This window comes from Penicillium nucicola (genome assembly GCF_028828085.1).
Source record: "Penicillium nucicola strain IBT 29836 chromosome Unknown utg000001l, whole genome shotgun sequence".
NCBI lineage: Eukaryota > Fungi > Ascomycota > Eurotiomycetes > Eurotiales > Aspergillaceae > Penicillium > Penicillium nucicola.
The window spans coordinates 1084493-1106280 of record NW_026643125.1 but is presented as its reverse complement, the minus strand read 5'-3'; the positions used below and the strand labels follow the sequence as shown (position 1 = coordinate 1106280).

Below are 21788 nucleotides of genomic sequence, written 5' to 3'. Positions count from 1 at the left end.
TGACGCTGATAAGTGGATTCTTCGAGTTACCGCCTCAGGAATGTGGGCACTATATGCTTCTTTGCTTGCTTTTATGTCCTGTTCTCTGCAATTGAGACAATGACGGTTGAGTCACTTGCAAAATGCCTTGCTCAGCCCTGCTGGGTTTGTTCGCATTAATAATCAGTTGGAAGTATCTGGGCTGTGCTTGTACATGCGGAGCTAACCAGTCGGGCTCCCGTTTGGGGAATTTGACTCATGTGCTGCGGTCATCTTCTCCGATCTTGATTTGACATTTCGAAGTTTTTCATATTCTCTGACAGGAATGACTATCTAGCGTACGTCTTAAGTGAGCTTAAACTTCTTTGCTCTATACACTTCACGTGACCTTTATTTCGAGACCCCCATACTACGTCATATTGTTTGCAATGTTTGAAAGACCATCTATGACTCCTGCGTTGAATGCCACTGTTCACGGCTCAAAATTGAATCACTAACTCATTTACTTAGTATACACTTTATAAAGTAAAGAATCACAGTGCCAATCTGGATAACCATTAGTGTTGCGCCTTGCAACTGGTACAGTAATTCAGTGTGACATGGCACGAGTTGGAAAGATAGGTAGTGCCACACTTTTTGATGCCATCATTATCCTTCATATATTCAACCCTGTTGAAGAAAGTCAGTTAGACATCCATAATTAATAGAGACAAGATCGAACTTACGCATCCTTGATCTGTCGACCGGTCATTCCAAATCCGTAGTCATCACACTTATACTGGGCAACACAACCGGCTTGGCCAAAGGAGGCTACCATGACCATACCACTCTGGATCTTGGCAGTATATGATGCAAAGTCGCTGTAGACAGTATCATCCTCAAATTGCTCATAAGCACGCTGACAAGCATCATCAACACTGGAGCATTGACTCGAGCCTTTGTTGTTGACATCTGTCTGGGTTGGAGCAGCCGTCTCCAAGGTCACCGGTGAGCCTGCGCCATTGGTGAATGTGTATTGCTTGCCGTATACTTCCCCGTATTCAATGGTCCGCGAGGGGTAGGAGATAATGTTTCCATCTTCGGTTTTGACGATAGGCTCAGGAGTCGCGGTCGTCGGCGCTTGAGTTGCACTTGACTTCGGTGTGATGCTTGATGGGAATGTAGTATAATCTGTGCAGTGATCGGAAATCAGAGGAGCGGTTGCATAGTAGCCCTCTCCATTATATGTTGTTGTACATTGACAGTATGGCGTTGCAATCATACGGCCACCTTGATTGAAACATACATACGAACTTTGAGTATGTGGAGTTGAACTTGGGCTTGGTGCAGATGTGACTGGCGCCGAGGTTATTCCTGAAGATGAGGCTGGTTCTGCCGAGGAAGCTAATCCTGTGGATGATGCTGATGCCGAAGAACTGAATGAAGATGACGAGCTTGGCGTGGATGAGAAGCTCGCTTCTGAAGATGGCGTGAAAGATGAGCCTATGGATGACGACGAAGTTAATCCTGTGGATGATGCTGATGCCGAAGAACTGAATGAAGATGACGATCTTGGCGTGGATGAGAAGCTCGCTTCTGAAGATGGCGTGAAAGATGAGCCCATGGACGACGACGAAGCTATTCCCGAAGATGATATACTTCCAGAGACTGAAGCTGGTGCTGATGTGGATATTGACAGCGATGAGGAGCTTTCAGAAGACGATGATCTGGAAATGGAGATTGAGCTTCGCAAAGTGGTTGCACTCAAGACTGGAGAAGTTCTGAATCCGGGGCTAATAGAGCTCGTGCGGGAAGAGTTGGCATAGCTGCCACAGGGGTTGGCATACCCACCATCTCGTTTCTGCAATGTTCCTGCAGAAACTTCAGCATGGGGAAGCCAGAAGTCTTGGTAAGTGATCAACTGATCTTCTACCCACAGGCGCCAGCGACCAACTTGAAGACCCGCAGAGTTTGGATCATTTTCTGAGGTAAGCCATGTTTGAAAGGGATCAACCTCCAAAATAGCTCTACCTGCAACACCTGGCTCCTGGGTAGATGCCTGTTGACTCGTGCGTGTGTATCCCATGACAGTTCCTTGAGCCCCAGAGCCGGGGATGGCGTTTGCTAATCGTTGCGCAAGGTCGTTGGCCCGGTCTTGATACCTCAGCTTGGTCGAGATTCCAAACATTTGTCGATCAAATTCGGTGGTGTAAGGTGTGAGAACAAACACTTTGGGAGCGTATATGGCATTCAGAACGCCGGGGTTTTGATCAGTTCCGATTAGACCAGTCACACTTTGTGCAAATGATGTACCATCCCGTAGGGAATTGAAAGCTGCGGTCACAAAGTAACCATCGTCGGTTGGACTGTAGTCTTCATGAATGAAGACTGGCACTTCCCAAATGTGGGAAATGTAAACGCCTTTCTCAGATGTGATAATCACCGCTGTACAACCGTAGATACCATTTACACCCGCAGCCGAGTGACCAAATGCTGGGAAGTCAAACCACTGTCCTGATGCATCGCCCAATTGACTAACCCAGACCGGCGTTAGAGACCTGATATAGTCGGCATATGGAGGTGAAACGTCGGAAAGAGCACGTTCAACCAATGAGCGATCCACGAGATGATTATCATCGCTGTTAGAAGGGCTCCTCTTGGATGCAGAGCTAGACTGTGTTGGGGCTGTAACTCCAATGCTCCCAGCAACACCATAGCTACCAGTGGGCAAGGTAGCAGTTGTACTTGTTGAAATCAATGCGCAGTTTTCTGTTGTTGCTATCACACCCATGCTAGCACCACTCAAAGGACCTTTGTTCATCGGACATGCGTTGCCGCATGTGTCAGAAGCACATGGGATTTGGGTACCAGTGGCTGAAGCAGAGGTCGAAATGGTGGTTGTCAATCCGGTCACTGAACATCCAACAGTAGTGACAGTTGTTGAAGGTGTACAAGTTGTTGTAGGCAGAGTGGAACTTCCTGTAATGAAAGAAGTAGGTACACACTTGATGGTCACCTTGAATGCTGTCGATAAATCTGTGCATGAGGATGAGGTGGTGGTTGATGAATCAGAGTTGGAATTGCTCTCGCTGTTGTCTTCATTGTCATTCTCAGTAAGGTTGTCGTTATTCTGTGTGAGCTCATCTATCGTGGCATCCAGTGAATCAACATTATTTGTACTGATATCGTCTTTGACCTTGTTTAGATCCTCATCAATGCATGACAATGAATTAACGAGATTGCCAATTGAATCAAACAACCCTCTCTTCTTCTTCTTTGAGCCACACCCAGAAGAGGAAGATGGGGAACCAAGATCAGAAATAAGTCCCTCAACTTTGCCCTGTATCTCTTTGACATGATCAAGAGCCTCCGTTTTGAGAGGATCTGGGTTCTTTTTCCATGAACTGATAATTGGGATCAAACCAACAATATCTGAGGATAGTAATGATGCACTTGATGATGCTTCAGAGCTTTGGATGGTCGATGTAGCAGGTGGAAGAGTGATTGGGGCCGAGTATGTGCCACCAGTGATAATTGGGACTGCAATTGTGCTACCTGACTCAACAATCGTAGACGATATAATGGAAGGCCCGCCGGAGTTGGTACCTAGCGGAGAGAGGCTCTTGCTACTACCACTGCTTGAAGGCGGAATTGATGAGACATCGAGGCCAGTACCTGAGGTTACTGTAGATGAAGCACTGGAAATCAAAGAGCGAGTGTGGCTGCTACTTTGAATGGAGCTTCCAGTATTTGGAGCGCTCTCAATGCTTGAGGGCTGGCTGGTGCTTGAGACAGAGGATACTGCATTTGAACGAGAAGATGGGGTGCTTGTAGGTTGGGAAGTAACTGGCACAGTCGAAGACACCGAGCTATCCGTGCTTTGCGCAATGTTTCCAGTGCCAATTAAGGACTTGGAGCTTGACGTAGACACCACGTTGGATGAGCTGGATCCAAAGCCATACGGAACACTGCTACTGGAGACAATGACAGTAGGATGCTTGGCGGTAGATGAAGAGAGACTGCTTGAAGATGGGTCAATGGAGCTTGTGCTTTGCTCACTGCTGGTCCTAATGCTAAGTATGGTCACCAAGTCAGTTTCTTTTTCGCTCAAGGTAAGTTCTCCAAAAGTCAATCTCCATACCTAAAGGATTTCGATGAAGAAGATTTGTAAATCGAGGAGCTATTAACGGCAGAGCTTCCTATGGCAGCTCCAGAAGTAAACTTTATAATTGAGGACAGAACCAGCAAGGCCCTTCCAGTGGATAAAAACCAGTCTTCCGCAAGCCGCATTGTTCCACTCTGCGTTAAGCTAGACACAAAGCGTATAAGTTAAAGGGAAAATACTATGAGGTATCTACGGATCGTATACCATAGGACCTCTCTTAAGTAGATGAGAGCTTGCCCCGTTAATATCATGATACATTCGGATACTGCTTCAGGAACCCACGAATTATAGTTCGATGTAATACCTCTGGGGCCAAATGAACCGCTGTAGGGATCATATAGTGCTGTTGGGGGCTAAACCGGTAAGCACTAAATATTTCAACCCATTCAATGTCAAACATGCATTGATTATGATCTACATCGAGTTTCATCCCGACAAGGAAGATAAAAATAGGTAGCAAATAGAAACAGTGGTCCCTGTGTTTTGGCTGTAGGCCGTCGATCAGCTACATTACAGTACACTGGTTTAGGATTCGAGGTATATTGAATTCACTGCCAATCCAAATCAATCCATATGAGTTGCAGTTTGCTATCGAACTACCAAGGCTTCTTCGCTTTCTTTGCCTGAAGTATCAAATTGTTACCCATTTTGAACCACAAGTCATTTGATGATGAGAATGAACATGACTTGCAGCCTCGAAACAACACGGATTGAAGTTCTGTTGTGAATTCAGACATATACTGTATATAGTGAAGAAATGAAGTAGAGAACTCTTGTCAGCACTATGTCAACATTCTGCAAGGCTGTTACAATTAGCCCCCAATCTGCAATGCCTTGCAACTCCACTTCCGTCAATGTCAAGGGCTTGGGCTGTTTCAATGGGGCTGAATAACCTCCACCCAGTAAGCACTAGCTATGATCAACCTCATACTTTCCAGATTGTTCATTTGATGAAAGTAAATCGTGGGGGCTGTCACATGACTGGGTTGAGGAAACATCTGGGGACTTGCAGCGCAACCAACACCACCCTGGGGCAGCGGACATCCTTATTCAAAGATTCAGCAATCGGTCGCTCGTCATTAACACAACCAATATGCTCTCTCAGCAGCAAATGCAGCAGCAACGTATGATGAAGGCACGCCAACAGCAAATGCAAATGATGGCGATGCAACAAAGAATCACAAACAACCCTACAGCTTCACGACAACAAATGCAACCACAATCCCAAGCAATGGGCTCAACATATGATGATCTTCCAATCAATAGTCCTAGCGATATTGAATTTACCAATGGACATCCTTCATTTTGTGGTCAACCCCCTCCCTTTTTTCATCCCTTTGCATCTGCCTGCCAACACGGCCCACTCTCTATCATCCAATCTACTGTCTCTGAGCAGCAACTTACGCCGGCATTCCTTCATCATGGCCTGACACTTGCCCTGAGCTCTGGTAATATTGATGCTGCAAGTTGGCTCCTCTCGAATGGGGCACCAATCGTTCGCGAAACTCCGCGCAATGTCTTATCAGCCCCTCCAGACCGACAAGTTGGTCTTTGCGAGCTCCTCCTTCACCATGGCTGGACTCCAAATACCCCAGGATTCTATGGTGCTGTCTTGCTCCCGAGAATCATTACCAACCTTCCTCTTCTGCGCTGGTGTCTTAACCACGGAGCTGATCCAAACCTTGGCGCACAGAAGGACAACCGTGACCGCCGCGGTGGACCCGACACAGATTCATGTATTGCTCTCGAGGCAGCTGCAGCTCATGGCACTGTGGAGGCCGTCCGCTTGATTCTCCAGGCGGGCGCCCGGGTTGAAAATGGGTTGCCATTGCACTGTGCTGCAGGAGTATGTCCTCCAGGTCAACCCCCACACGCTACGCGAGTGAAACCAAGCTTTGAGTTCGATACGAGCAGAATTCCAGTGATGGCTCTACTGATAGAGCATGGCGCGGACGTAAATAAAAAAGAGGAGTCGCGACATATGACGCCGCAGTATGCAATTGTAAAGGCAGTCATGGCCGGCGCAGAGGAGCGGGTGAGGTGGTTGTTGGAACATGGGGCAGACCCAAATGTGAGAGGCGCTTATGGCAGTGCAGTTGAGCGTGCACGTGCTCTTGGGGATGAAAATATGATCTGTATGATTGAGGGGTTTGTTGAGCAAAGTTAGTGTGTATCAAGGTTAGAAAATCACCTATTATGCGTGGGTATCTGTGTCAATTAACTTGTGTAATATAGATTTAGCAGTATGAACAGTTTTGCTTGTTAAGAATAGGGCAGATATTTGATTTGTCGTTACTATCCTTGTAATATCTTTGTCGTAATGCAACGTTAAGTCTGAATAGCATCACTTGGACTGTCTAGTGACTTGGTGTAGGCATTCCAACAATTTATTTATCTATTTATCTTATAACACAGACACATTCAAGACAATAGCACGCATATGACAAACTGGCTTCAAGACAAACGGGATCCATAGGTATCAAAGGAACTTGTATTGCTCTTGATATGCTGCTGGAAGGAGATATATATCTTATTCGTTAGTGACTTTCAATGTTGCATGGAGCTAATGAGACCTTGAACTTGTAAGAGATAGAATTATCCCATTGGCAAATGAATACACAGCAGACTGAAAGGTCCATGAGACTCAAACGAACAAACCCATGGGATGCATTAGATCGAACAATAACAGAATTCTAGAAGTGCCAAGCAAGCCGCATCGGTCTTAGTCGCGGCTTATCCCCGGTGATTACGTCGTATCCCACGTCACGTGAAAAGTCGACGATTTCCCAGGGCCTTACTTCATGCTTCAAGTGAGGGTGTTCAAACTCAATGCTGGCAGAAATACTACTCAGAGCACCAGAACCACACCGAAAGCCATCGATTGATATGTAATAAGTCCGAGTTCATAGGTTCCAACGGCATCCGGTAAGCAGCCCCGACATCCCCAAAAAAAGCGGAGCCGCCATTTGCTTTTAGTAAGCAACTTAGCTTTCCTAACCCCCGTCAACCTTCCCAAGTCTTGGAGTTTTCTACTTGCCTGTGCACAGATAGGTTTATCGGGACGCAGTCGCTTCGAAAAATGCTGGATGGCCAATCCCAGGTGGTCCTAGAAGGACCCCAAGGGAACCTCTTGCATTCCCTCGGATCGGCAATCAATTCCCGCAAGCGACAGCCCTTTTGCACTGATATCGAGGGCTGGGGCCCCATCAGCTCATCGAGATTCGACCTGACGCCATGCTTCCTTGACGTGATTGTGGCGGTAGTGGCTGTCTGGGGTACGCTGAGCGGACTAGGTGCCTTGTGGTTTTTGCTGAGGAAGCGGATTCCGCAGCCGGTAGCAAAGAACTGGCATTTCTACACCAAGTTGGTTAGTCATACTGATAACGAATACCCTTGCTGGATCGCGCACATGGTGAATGGTCGCTGACTGCTTCTGTGTTTCTATAGGTTGTACTTGCTGCCCTTGTCTTTGTGACCGCCCTTCAAGCTGCGATCCAGGTTGAAACGCAACCAAACGCCTTCTGGGCCGACTTCCAGTTCTGGTCCTCGATCTTAACCATCGTCTCGCTAGGAGTGATTACTTCTGTACAATACATTGAGCATTGGCGGAGCAGACAGCCCAACGGAGTTGTTCTGTTCTACTGGCTCTTCTTCATTATCGCATATGCCGTTAAGCTGCGCTCTCTGGTCGCGCGCGAAGCCTTTATCGATCAACTCCCATACTTTGTTTGCATCAATGTGAGCTTGGGCCTGGCACTGCTTGAGTTGGTGCTGGAATACTTCGTGCCCAAGAAGCAGAGTGCATATGATGCTCTGGGAGACGAGGATGAGTGTCCTTACAACTATGCTGATATTTTCTCGGTCCTCACCTTCAGCTGGATGACTCCAATGATGAAATATGGATACAAGAATTACCTGACCCAAGATGATTTGTGGAATCTCCGCAGTCGCGATACCACCCGAGTCACGGGCGATGCTCTGAAGGAGGCATGGGATCAAGAGCTTCAAAGCAAGAACCCATCCTTGTGGATGGCATTGTTCAAGGCCTTCGGTGGACCTTACTTCCGCGGTGCGATCATCAAATCCGGAAGTGACTGCCTTGCTTTTGTCCAGCCGCAACTCTTGCGACTTCTCATTTCCTTCGTTGACTCCTATCGTTACCCTGACCCTCAGCCGGTCATTAGGGGTGTCGCCATCGCCTTGACCATGTTTGTCGTTTCTGTTTGCCAGACCAGCTGCCTGCATCAGTACTTCCAACGTGCCTTTGATACTGGTATGAGAGTCAAATCGGCCTTGACCGCTATGATCTATGCAAAGTCCTTGAAACTATCAAACGAAGGCCGGCTGACAAAGACAACTGGTGACATTGTCAACCACATGGCTGTTGATCAACAGCGCCTTTCGGACTTGACACAATTTGGTACACAACTGTTGTCTGCGCCTTTCCAAATTACGCTTTGCATGCTATCTCTGTACCAGCTCGTTGGACCTAGCATGTTTGCCGGTGTCGGAGTAATGATTTTGATGATTCCTCTGAATGGTGTCATTGCGCGCATGATGAAGAAGCTGCAGATTGTTCAAATGAAGAACAAGGATTCGAGAACCCGACTCATGACTGAGATTCTGAACAATATCAAGAGCATCAAGTTGTACGCCTGGAACACGGCGTTTATGAACAAGCTCAGCCATATTCGGAATGACCTCGAGCTTAACACCCTGCGCAAGATCGGAGCCACACAATCTGTTGCAAACTTCACCTGGCAATCTACTCCTTTCCTCGTCTCATGCTCCACATTCACTGTTTTCGTCTTGACAAGCGACAAGCCTTTGACTACTGAGATTGTGTTCCCAGCTTTGACCCTCTTCAACTTGCTCACCTTCCCGCTCTCTATCCTTCCCATGGTGATTACATCTATTATTGAATCATCCGTCGCCGTGAAGCGACTGATGGACTACTTTACTGCGGAGGAGCTGCAGACCGATGCTGTCTCCTTCCAAGACCCCGTGGCACACATGGGTGACGAGTCTATTCGTGTCCGTGATGCCTCGTTTACCTGGAACCGCCATAGTGGTTCCACCGTGCTGGACAACATCGACTTCAGTGCGCGCAAGGGTGAGCTCAGCTGTATCGTTGGGCGAGTCGGCGCTGGAAAGTCTTCTCTCCTCCAGTCGCTGTTAGGTGATCTCTGGAAGACGCAGGGTGAAGTAGTGGTACGTGGTCGCATCGCATACGTCGCCCAAGCTCCTTGGGTCATGAATGCTAGCGTCCGGGAAAACATTGTGTTCGGGCATCGTTGGGATCCAGCTTTCTATGACATGACCGTGGAAGCATGCGCTCTCCTTGATGATTTCAAGAACTTGCCCGATGGTGATCAGACGGAAGTCGGAGAGCGTGGAATTTCGCTTTCCGGAGGACAAAAAGCACGTCTGACACTCGCCCGAGCAGTGTATGCCCGTGCCGATATTTATCTTCTGGACGATGTTCTATCCGCAGTTGATCAGCATGTTGGACGTCACATCATCAACAAGGTTCTCGGAAAGACTGGTCTCCTCAGTGGCAAGACGAGAATTCTTGCTACCAATGCGATTACTGTCCTCAAGGAGGCAGATTTCATTGGCTTGCTCCGTGATAAGACCATTATTGAAAAGGGAACATACGATCAACTCATGGCTATGAAAGGCGAGATTTCTAACCTCGTACGTACAAACATGGTGGACTCGGATGACGAAGGCACTGCCAGCGGCTCTGATGATCTTACCAGCGTCGAGAGCTCAGTCGAGACTGCTATCATTCAAACTGGCGGCGACTCTGATGCCGAGGAGACAGAGCAACCCGGTGATCTCGTCCCTATCAAGGCAGCTGGCGAAGCCCGGCGACGCACTAGCACAGTAACATTGCGCCGCGCAAGCACTGTGAGCTGGCAAGGTCCCCGGCGCAAGCTAGGAGACGAAGAGAATGTTCTCAAGAGCAAGCAAACACAGGAAACTTCCGAGCAAGGCAAGGTAAAATGGAGTGTTTACGGCCAATACGCGAAGGACAGCAACATCGTCGCTGTCGGATTCTACTTGTTCGCCATGTTGGCTGCCCAGACTGCTCAGGTCGTCGGCAACTACTGGTTGAAGTACTGGACTGAGTGGAATGAGAAGCATGGAAGCAATGCCCAAGTTGGCAAGTTCATCGGTGTCTACTTGGCGCTCGGTTTGGGCTCGTCTCTTCTGGTCATTTTCCAAAACTTGATCCTGTGGATTTTCTGTTCAATTGAAGCGTCTCGCAAACTTCATGAGCGCATGGCATTTGCCATCTTCCGCTCTCCCATGAGCTTCTTTGAAACCACACCGTCTGGCCGTATTCTCAACCGCTTCTCAAGTGATATCTACCGTGTCGATGAAGTACTCGCCCGTACCTTCAACATGCTGTTCGCCAACTCTGCTCGTGCTATCTTCACCATGGTCGTCATTTCCACCGGAACCCCTGCTTTCTTGTTGTTTGTCATTCCTCTGAGCTACATCTATCTCAGCTACCAGAAGTACTATTTGAGAACTTCGCGCGAGTTGAAGCGTCTCGATAGTGTTACTCGAAGCCCAATCTTCGCACACTTCCAGGAGTCCCTGGGCGGCATTTCCACCATTCGTGCCTATCGCCAAGAAAACCGGTTTACTCTTGAAAATGAATGGCGTATGGACGCTAACCTACGGGCTTATTTCCCGTCCATCAGTGCTAATCGCTGGCTCGCCGTTCGTCTGGAGTTCATCGGCTCGATCATTATTCTGGCATCTGCTGGACTTGCCATCACGTCCGTTGCCAGTGGCAGCCTGCTTTCCTCTGGTATGGTCGGTCTGGCCATGTCATATGCTCTCCAAATCACGCAGTCGCTGAACTGGATTGTTCGCCAGACCGTTGAGGTTGAGACTAACATTGTCTCTGTCGAGCGTGTGCTCGAGTATGCCAATCTCCCCAGTGAGGCACCCGAGGTGATCTTCAAGCGCCGTCCTGCTATCGGCTGGCCGGCTCAAGGTGCTGTTTCATTCAATGACTACAGCACCCGCTACCGCCCCGGGCTCGACCTTGTGCTCAAGGATATCAACCTCGATATCAAGCCGCATGAGAAGATCGGTGTCGTTGGCCGTACTGGTGCTGGAAAGAGTTCGCTTACACTGGCACTCTTCCGTATCATTGAAGGTGTCAACGGCAATATCAGCATTGATGGTCTTGATGTCTCTACAATTGGTCTGTTCGACCTTCGTGGTCGTCTTGCTATCATTCCTCAGGATCCTGCCATGTTCGAAGGCACCCTGCGCGACAATTTGGATCCTCGTCATGTCCATGATGATACTGAGCTCTGGAGTGTTTTAGGTACGTCTTAACAGCTTATCTATTCCTCGGTTTTTCCCCCAGTGACTGACATTGATCTAGATCACGCAAGACTAAAGGATCATGTCTCTGGAATGGAGGGACAGCTGGATACCCAGATCCAGGAAGGAGGTAAGTTACCATTCTGACCTGAACCCTCAGGCATAATTTAACCATAAGACAGGCTCCAACTTGAGTCAAGGCCAGCGCCAGCTGGTGTCTCTCGCACGCGCACTGTTAACCCCCAGCAACATCCTTGTTCTGGACGAGGCAACCGTATGATATCAACCCTCTTGCCTTCGAGCGACAGATTCAGCTAACAGCAGCGATAGGCCGCGGTTGACGTGGAGACTGATGCACACCTGCAACGCACCCTGCGCAGCAGCATCTTCCAGGACCGAACCATCATCACGATCGCGCACCGTATCAACACGATCATCGACTCCGATCGCATTGTCGTTCTAGACAAGGGCCGTGTGGCTGAGTTCGACACACCCGCTGAGTTGATCAAGCGTGGCGGCAAATTCTACGAACTCGCTAAGGAGGCCGGCCTGCTTGACAACGACGGTGCCATTGCCTCTCAAGCCGCGTAGAAGCCAATCGATCGCCATGGTCCCCCAGTCCCCCGCATTTTCTTGACCAAGATGGCTCAGCTCGCCAGCCCCAGATGGCTGAGATCGATTGAACCAGCCTCATGCAGTCTAAATGGCTCGGAGAGGCCGGATTTACTCTGTTGCCTCGGGCCGATCACAGGCCTCTTTGTTCGTTTGAGTGCTGCTTGCATGGATCATGTCTCTTCATCTGTGCTGACCGTTCTCCTGCGCTTGGTGATGTGGCTCGGCCGTCTGTGCATCCTGCATGTACATGGACTGGAGTGAAAAGTTTTTCATTGCCCCCAGAGAGCCCCTGACAGGGGGCCACCAAGATAGAGCGTACAAAATGTTTTTTTTTTTTTCCCTGCACATTCAGAGCCCAGTTCTCGAGCCTCTTCCCATGGTGTTTCGTGTTTCATGTTGGGAATCGGGGTTTGCTTTGGGGTGACCTTGAACATATGATTGGATTGAGCTAAGCCAAAACTAAAGCGAAAAAAAAAACATCATATTTCTTTTCTTATCCTGTCAACTGTGATCAAATTGTGGCCGTACACTGCGTCGTTCTTGTTTATCTGTGAATAATACAGTCTCTGGACATAGCTAGATCCCTCAAGCACATCCGTGTCTAGACCCAACACCCAACGTAACTCTGCATCAACCCAAGTGAACAGACAATCTCCTAGACAATCCTAAGCCATTCATATCGTGATTATTTGCAGTAGCGCCGAGTCCCAAACGTGGCGGTGACATCTTGACAATCTCATCTACAGGCTTATTCATTGTAGCGGTGAGCGGGCCTCCAACTTGCCAGTTGTCCCGCCACTTTCGCAACAAGTAAACCACCGATATCAAAACGAATACTATCCTAGATAGTGCAGTAGTTCTGGTGCTAATGCTGGCATCTAGAAGTATCTTGTTTTTTTGTTTTTGGGCACTTGACATCATACATATATATTACCACGCAGCGAGACCCTCACCCGCCACGGGTCTCTGCTCTCTGGTTCGACGGTCACATCAAGGTATATTGGCCTCGCCCCCCCCTCCGGGGAAATTTGACGAGCGGGAGTAGTGAGTAGTCAATAGTGGCAAGGTTTACGAGGCGACCTCCTTGCTGAGATGCGAAACAGATTGTCCACGCGGGAGCATTGGAGTTCATGCACATGCATTAAACTTGCGAACTGTACGGATAAGGGGGGAAAAGAGGCGGGAAAAGAGGCGAATGTGCCATAAAGACACCAGATTACGATTGATGGCTGATGGCTGCGATGGCTGAGATGGTGCAGGTGCAGATGCAGAGAGAGAGCATATACCTTTCCCTGACCAAGCCAAATGAGGGGCCGTCCATAACGTCTGAGTACCGGCCATGGCATGTGTGTTAGAAATAGAACATGCTGGAGAATCCATTCGAGTAACGATATTCACTTCGAAACACCATCGCATTTCGGGAAAAATCCGGCTCTCGCCATCTCCGACGCCGTCTCTCGTTCCCTCTGGACTTCGGGCTGTGCATGCCCTCACCATTGGCCGCGGACCTGCGTTCAGAATTCGTTTCAGCTATCAAGATCCAAGGCAAGGGACATATGCACCATGAAGATGGACAGCCAGCGGAAGTTACTTCCTTAATCTTGTTCACTGGACCAGCAACCCTCGATGCACCAATCATCTGGCCAGCATCAGATCTTCAGATCTGAAAAGCCAAACAGGAAATCACAGCCAAAAGGCCAGAATAGACTCTCGGATATGAAGTACCTCGACCAAAGCAGTAATCAGAGACCGTCATGAAGAAGAATGGACCAACTTGCATATCTCATCTTTCCCACAGACATGGACTGGATCCCCGGGGAAATGTCAATTTCCTGTTTTGATCCTTTGTCATAGGTGCGATCTCTTTTCCCTATTCCCAGGTCGAGTCTCCATATCCATGTCTGTGTGCGTTTTCTCTCATGCACAGTCATACGTTACTGCAGTACCCGGACTGCAGACAATACCCACATTCCCCATCGCCCCCCAAGTCCACTGAATCTGCCATCTTCCTCTGCCTGTGCTTTTTCTCTCTACCGAGAATATTAAATATACCGAACATACCCGGTAACACAAGATCTCGTCGATTCCTCGCATCGTACATTGCACATACAGTACATGTGGGCTGTACAGTAAATGTAAGCCCATGCAGCGTCGCAGTGTGTGCAGAGAGGCAATGTATATCAGTGGATAGAAATGGCAATCCTTGAGTAAGCGACGTTTCCGAATGGATAGGAATCTCTCTCTCCACCTTCCACCCTGCACGCCACAGACACCAAGCGGCTCCTGCAACTGAGAGCACCCGGTTGCGAAGTGGGTGTCAATCGAGAGAATCGAGATTGTACCTGGACTGAGAATAGCCCAGCCTCTTTTTTTTTTGTTAATTGAATTGAATTATTATGATTATTAATTTTTCTTTTCTCTCGAGTCATTCATTTCTTTAGTTCTCATGTATATGTGCGTAGTGCCTGTATGTTGCCCCTCTTTAGATTGCGTCGTGACAGTCTAGAGAAGATCGAGGCTATTCCTGGATTGGTGATGTGTCGGGCTGAAGCAGATGACCGAGATAAAGTACCATACTGCATACCAAGTCTGGTTAGGGCTTTTCTTTTTCCGTTATATTTTTCTTTTTCTTTTTGCTTCCTGGGATTCTCAATTCTTTACCGAGGCCGTGGATGATCAGCTCCAGATCCATGGTAGCAAAACCCGTCGGGATTTGCTGGAACGGTGCGAACTCTCGCTGGATGGATAACTCAGCTCTACAGTACAACATTGGAGTTGATCAGATCTACAGGAACTCTGACGGGGGCCCTGAACGAACCGAGGAAAGTGGAACACTGCGCAGACAACCCCGTCCACAAGACAAAGTGTAAACCCACACTCTCATGCACAATGCAGCAGTACCAATGTGGCGGGAATAGGATCGCTCGTCCGAAACGCTTAGACCCGCGGCACAAGAGCATGAAGTAGGTCTAGGGCCGTCATGATCAATGCCATATGGGGCAGCAACAAGCTGTTGAAAACTGGGTCATTCGGAAATGGGATCCGCTGGAACAGCAAGAGATAGTGCTCCGTTCATCTGTATTGTGAGTTGATAATCGAATTTTGATTTGGGCCGGAGATATGTACAGAGGAGCCGTGCCTTGCGTCGTTGAGTTAATCGGATGGAGTTCGGTTCCCCCTGGATAGTGGCTTCATGTTTGAAATTATAATAACCGACATGTTACTAGTATGCTGGGCTTTTTCCGCATCGGCTTTCTGGTGCCGGGGCATTGTGGGGAGGTTATCCATACTATACAGTACTGTAGACTCTGCACTGTGCATAGGGGAAGGGAATAGCTGCTGCACTGGTGCTTTGTGGGCCGTGGATGTCAATATGATATGAGTTCTGTATTTGTCACGCATATATTCCCCAGCCACTGCTGATCTCGCGTGGACTACCCGAGGCATGACAGGAATCCCCAATCCCTGGTCTTGGGGGAGAACAGACCTTGATCTTGAGGGGTTCTCGTTACCTCCTGTGACAGAATAGTTCTTATCCTTTGCACCGGGCCTCGGAACCCACAGTCCAGAGTGCTGGTGTCCAAGCTGGCGCCAGATGGAAAGGCCTCTTTCAGCCACACCACTCGATCGGGACCCAGCACAGATCCTCAAAGATGATCTCAGGACGCCTTTTCGGGAAATTTGTCCGTCGTTGCATTTCTCCATAGGGTCTGGCGGCCAGCACATTGGTCCGGGGCTCAGGGATGGACGGACACTAGAGACTAGGCTGGCGGGCAAGCTGAGCTGCTGGGAACGGGAGATGGTCCGTGGAGAGGGGAATGTGACCCAAGTGAAAAAAGAAAAGGCGTGGCATGCATGCGATCGCGAGTATCATGATCCGCTGTGGTGGATTCGAGGAAGCTTTGGAGGAAGAGGGGCCGGGGAAGTTGTTAGTTCCTCAAGAGAGTTTGCACTATCCCAGAATTTCTTATGCAATGTGAAGGAGTTGATTGGCCCAAGAGGAATGCAAGGACCAACATTTTCGTCAAGCTAACCCCTCAGCATATCCAGGTAGTTGGGACTTTATGATGCAATTCTGATTCTGGAGACTGTTGGGGGTCTCTGGGGAGAGCTCTACCGTAACCCTAATTTCCCACACCGATTTCCTCGGGTTTGTATTCTACGTGGTGTAGATCCGACTGTCCAGGAGATTCTCTGTGATATTTTGCCCCCTTTTTTGATTGTGATATCAACTTTGATGCAGACAATGTCCACGTTTTCCACCTGAAACGTAGAAGGATAAAGACTCCGCAGCAAGGGAGCCCCCCCGACTATCGGCCTGGCCCAGAACAAGTGGATCGCGAACAGTGCGCTGGAAAAGAAAAAAAAAACAAAAACGCGAACTGTGCAAGGGCCAGCTGTCACGACGCTGGGCTCTGTGCGTACAAGACTTCCGTCAGCCTTTCCCGCCAGGGTAAATTGTGTTGTCGGGATGAGTGGGGGTGTGTAGTAGCGAGATTGCAGATTTAGATTACATTTCGTTCGGACTCAATATCTTGCCGAGTAACATAGAGTATACTGATATATCAAGTCCAAACAAGGCATTGTTTGCATATCATGACCGATCGATGCAGTGGTTCCTCGATAGCGACCATATGGAGTACCGTACGGCTGCTCCTGTAGGAACCACTTTGGGTCCCGCGGGCCGGTCCACAATGGAGAAATAATTTCCTGCAGTTTCACATTGCTTTTGGGGCGTTGATATCTTTCGATAAGAGAGGTGCATATTGATTTACAGTGCCGGATATCATTGAAAGCCACCGGTATATTTGGAATTTGGAATGCTACGTCTACAGACCGGGGTACATCCCATACACGTCAAGAAAATAGGAGGCAACACGAATGCCATCTCGATGAGGTTTGGCGAAGAACTTAGTGTTGCGATCAGCATAACTATTGTCATGGCACATATGGCCCATATCGTATGGCCCATGAGGCCGACTTTTGCCAAAGTAAGCTGATCTCCTATTTAGGGAGAAAGCAGGCATCAGGGTCGCTTCTTGAAACCTCTAGCTACTAATCTAGTCAGATTCAAGTCAGATAGATTGGGAGTTCCAGCTCACTGGCACTGAAGAATAACCGACTCAATGATTGCCAACTTTGACCTTTCCCTTGGGACCCCCGTGGGCCTAACTAAGCCCAAGTTGGCGTTTGACAGCTTTAGTGCCTCCGGACCGCCATCCCCGACCCGCAGTGGCTTACAGGGGAGGAGAGTCTGGACCGTCTCTTAGCGAGGCAAAAGGTCAAGGTTTCATCGGAGCAATTCTACTGGCTCAGAACACAAGTACAAGCGCAGAATAACCCTTCCAGATGACCCAACCCCAAGAATAAAGCTACCACTCGGAGGGCTCTGGTGCTCCCCAAAAACGCCCCGAACAAAGAGGACGCTATATGACGCAATGTCCATCTTTATCGGTCCGATCAGTGTTCGATCGGGGTGCATCATTGATCGATCGGGCTTGCGGCCCATCGGCTCTGCACAACCCGCATGCACCCGTGTGCCTTGTTGGTCTGCCTGCTCTTTGTATGTCCCGAAGATTCAAATAGAGTATGGAAATGATAGCCCTTGACACCTCTCTCTCTCTGCTTCTCTCTCAACTCGGCGTACACTCTATTCAGTTGCCTGTACCTTTGCTCCCACAGATATGCAGCTCTAGAAACAACGATTGTCTCGATATACTCTGCGAACAGACTCATTCTCTCTGTACACCCCCCTCCCCTATTGTCCACATGCTCAATGACCATCTCGATCGATACGAACGCCCGTCTAATAGTGGCACAATCGATTTCTCCAGCAAACTATGAAGTTGAAGTAATTTCCAGAAGTACGAAACTGCCTTCCCTGCGCTTGACACACTTTCTTTTTACTCCGTAGCGGTGAACGGAACCCAAATGGGACCTTTTTCTTTCTTTCCAGAATTGAGACTCCAACTGTAGATCCATATCTTCCTTCACCAAATCGAGTCTGTCTTGCAGTTATCCCCATACCCCCCCTTCAGCCCCCTCTCTCCACTCCTGTCAGCGCGCACACCCGCTGTCACATATCCGCCGAGTCCGCCGAGTTAACGCCTCATTCTGATAGTTTCAGGGTGATTGCATCACCGAACAGCTCCGTGAGATTTCTTGCCCGATCTTAGCGGCAAAGGCGGTGTTCAGATTAATTACCTAGCCCTGTCACGAGTGGGGAACTCATGGATGTTTGCTTGAAACTACATGTACATACGAGAACTGCCAAGCTGTCAAACTAAAAACATATTCAGCATCTGCAGAAAGTGGAAGAAACAGCAGAGGGCAAAAAAAAAAAGAATCACCCAGGGAACACCCATGCCGCATGCTTGAGCATGAATCTAGTGAACGTTAAGTGACCTGAATGCGTGCAGCTGTTCCTCGCTCAGCTGTGGCGGTGCTAGAGTCCAAAATAGCACACAGCCACGTTGTGGCACGGGGATCGACTGGCCCCAGAAGCTTTCATTGGCAGGTGGCAGGTGTCAGGACCCTGGTCATCAAAAATAGGGGGTTGTCTCAAGTCTAGACCTTGTTGAAATGCTGAGATCTGGTACGCTCGGAGTAATCCGTCATTTCAAATGTAACTGGGACTTTGGCTTGCATACCGTATTCTTGATTCCCATCCGACTCTCCAGATAGTTCTTGATTGCCACGCTAAAAAGGTAACAGCGCCTAAAACCAAAGCAAACAACCCCGTCTCAGCAGAACTTGACAAACAACAGGAGGGGGAAGTGGGGACTGCTGGTAACAAAGAAATTCAAGGTCGTCGCTAACAACAGGACCGTGATGCGAGATAGCGTTGAGACCGTTGACTTTTGGAGTGGAAACGTTGACTGCGCAATGCAAATAAAGGAGTGACAAATACTATAGTGCGGCCCTAGGCCTTTAGCTCGAATACACTGCTTTATTCAAATGCCTTTGAGAGACTCTGATAATAATAAAAAACAAAAATAAAAACTAATTTGTCCGTGGGGCAGGCAACAGTTTCGCGTAGGTTGCTTTGCATCCCACTACAGAGCAATGATTTGCAGCCGACGCCGTTAGTACTCTCTGTATAGGCGGGACGGCAATTGTGTAAATGTTACCGAGGTTACAGTAGTATAGCCAGAATCCCACCGAGACTCATCAGATAGATCAGATCTTCGAGTATCAAAGTACACAATCTGATCGGAATAGAGCACTGCTTGTATCAGAAAACTCTGCTTGCATCCCCGATCTAGCGTAGATGGTGGAACCGGGGCAGAATGTGATCCCCCTTTGTAATGTCAAGATAGTCAAGTACAGTATAGTATACAGTAGTGGGACGAAAGTAATGCAAGAGGATCGCGCCTGTCTCTTTTTTGGGTATCATATAACGAGCCATTTAGCCGTTGACGTCTTTGTTCCAAGGTGGATTTTGACGTCTGACTATATCATCCCCTGTCATCCAATCTCCAAACCTCTACGCCCAACTGAACCCACCGGGGCGGGAGATGGACGCGTTGACAGCAGCTTGGGTAGTCCCTTTCCCCTGGGCTCTTTATTAGCACAGGCCCAGGGGGCAGGAAATGGGGAGCTTTGTGGGCCCCTGATTGGGCACTCACAAAGACGTCTGACACCAAAAGTACCGCGCCAAACCCGCCGTGGGATAGATACTCGAACCATTTTGCGACCGGTTTCTTCCCCGGAGGGGAGATCACGCTGTGGCATTCGAATGTCAAACTGTTTACTAAGTACCCTTTCTCTCTCTCTCTCTCTCTCGCTCTCTCTCGATCTGTCCTAGAGCGTCTGGTTTGGGATTATTTATTTGATTTATTCGTTCTTTCATCGCCCGCGGCTAGAACGGGAGTAAACTGTACGCGAGAGCGAGAGTCGTACTAGCTAATGGCGGCCTATACAGTACTTTCTTCTCATTCTGCCTACGCAAATTACTGTGTCTTTGATTTGACGAGATTTGAGGTCTGATCTCAGGGGCATTTTGGACATGACAGCTGAAGTGGCCACCATGGGACCCCATCGCCTCATGAGTTCCTGTCAGTGAACGGAGATCGACATCGGGATCACACCAAGAAGAATGTCACTTTATCGGCGAGTCATCTCCATCCCAGGATCCGGGATGTTGGGCCATGCATACGCCGCATCTTGATAGGGTAAGAGTGAATTAGAATCGGCAGGCTCATTCGCTGAGTGGTCGAGGGGTCACAGCAACTAGCGTGCCGGGGGCCCAAGGACCAAGATCCGATCGAGAGACACAAATGTTACAGATAATATTTCATATATATCTAACTTATATTTCTAAACGGTACTTTTCCCCAGATCCATGAAGGGGGCGGCAAATCAAACTCTGACGGAACCTCCGAACTGCACCTGTGCGGTCCCAGTACATGTGTGCCTGGCAGTCGATTCTAGTAATTAGGGCTAATCCCCCAACGTATTAATTTTTGGGGGGGGGGGGGGGGAGCTTCCCACCAACCCACGAAAAACACACACAAAGAAAGAACACTAAATGCTTACCAGTAGAGACCAGAGCTTTCTTACTATGGGTCTTCTCGTATACCAATAGGATAGCCAGGGATCTGATCACCATTGGGAACTGACAGAAGCCATGGCGCCCCGGAAGAGCATCCCCCAGTTCCCTTGTGGGGGTCTGATCGATAATCCAGCGCCACTTGGGTTTGGTCCCGACTTGACACTAAAAGAATAATAATAAAAAAGCATTTTCGAACTTATTTAAATAAAAGAAAAAAGAAAAGAAAAAAAAGGACCTTAAAAATTCAAATAAAATCAATTAATGCGATCTACAAATAGTGTAGGACAGGGATGCTGGATCGGGACTGGGCCTAACACTCACCTGCATGTCGCTTTGAAGTGCGCCAATCTCGCTGCATGCATACGATGAGGGATCCCCCGGGCTTCCTAGGATCATCCATGCTGTGTAGTGCTCTGGTTTGGAGTCGTCCTTTTGTCACTTTTTCACAATCGCCTGGAACTTCTCTGGAAACTGAAATAGGCGTGCAGGTCCCCATCTGTTCTCTCTCTTTTTTTTTTTTATTCAGTACAGAGTATACATTTCACTCTACACCTGGAGATTTATTTAACATCCCACTTGACCCACCTTTCTCTTCTACGAATATTTTATTCTCAACTGTCCCAACCCGGCCTGTGTCACCATCGTTTACTTGCGGGAACACAGTGGCTTCCTCTCGCTCCTGCATCCCGGTTGCTAACAGTCTGCACTCATCCGTTTGCCTCCATTGAGACACTGGCGCATTGCTAGAGTGTGTGAGTATACCCCAGTGCCTATCATTCTATATGTCCATGGTCCTGTCTACAAGAGCTTGATTCCCGTTATGAGGCATGCGTTTGTCCTACCAGTTCCCGCGCGGGAGCGGGGAGGGCTTTCCAGCCGTTGGGATATTCATATCTAGCCCAGCCTGGCGTCCTAAAACAGTGGCAAGCAGTAGACTGACGCGAATCGACAGATTTAGTGTCAAGTCTTTGGTCAAGACGCAATTGCAACTTCCGACTCGAGAGAGAAGAAAAAAAGAAGCCTCTATAAAGAGCACTTCACTCGCCGGATCATTATACGCCATCAGCCTATTGATACATCACACCTTCACGCTTCGTTTAGTATCTTGATGTGCTATTTGAGCTAAGATTCTACTACCCAAGA

General features: G+C 48.6%; 3 protein-coding genes across 3 annotated transcripts; 2 read left to right on the top strand and 1 right to left on the bottom strand.

Annotated features, from left to right (window-relative positions):
* Positions 1-536: 536 nt before the first annotated feature.
* N7511_000431 (uncharacterized protein) lies at positions 537-4248 on the bottom strand (the record flags this gene model as incomplete). The annotated part of the gene is made up of 5 exons (XM_057122856.1): positions 537-648; positions 705-1149; positions 1265-1554; positions 1806-4025; positions 4100-4248. 5 exons carry the CDS (start codon positions 4246-4248, stop codon positions 537-539), a joined length of 3216 nt encoding a protein of 1071 aa, XP_056988589.1.
* Positions 4249-5216: 968 nt separating this feature from the next.
* Positions 5217-6290, top strand: N7511_000430 (ankyrin repeat domain-containing protein; the record flags this gene model as incomplete). Its single annotated transcript, XM_057122855.1, has 1 exon — positions 5217-6290. The coding sequence occupies one exon, from the start codon at positions 5217-5219 to the stop codon at positions 6288-6290; it is 1074 nt and encodes a 357-aa protein (XP_056988588.1).
* Positions 6291-7202: 912 nt separating this feature from the next.
* Positions 7203-12067, top strand: N7511_000429 (ATP-binding cassette glutathione S-conjugate transporter YCF1; the record flags this gene model as incomplete). Its single annotated transcript, XM_057122854.1, has 5 exons — positions 7203-7490; positions 7571-11477; positions 11538-11606; positions 11659-11750; positions 11807-12067. The coding sequence occupies 5 exons, from the start codon at positions 7203-7205 to the stop codon at positions 12065-12067; spliced, it is 4617 nt and encodes a 1538-aa protein (XP_056988587.1).
* Positions 12068-21788: the final 9721 nt, after the last annotated feature.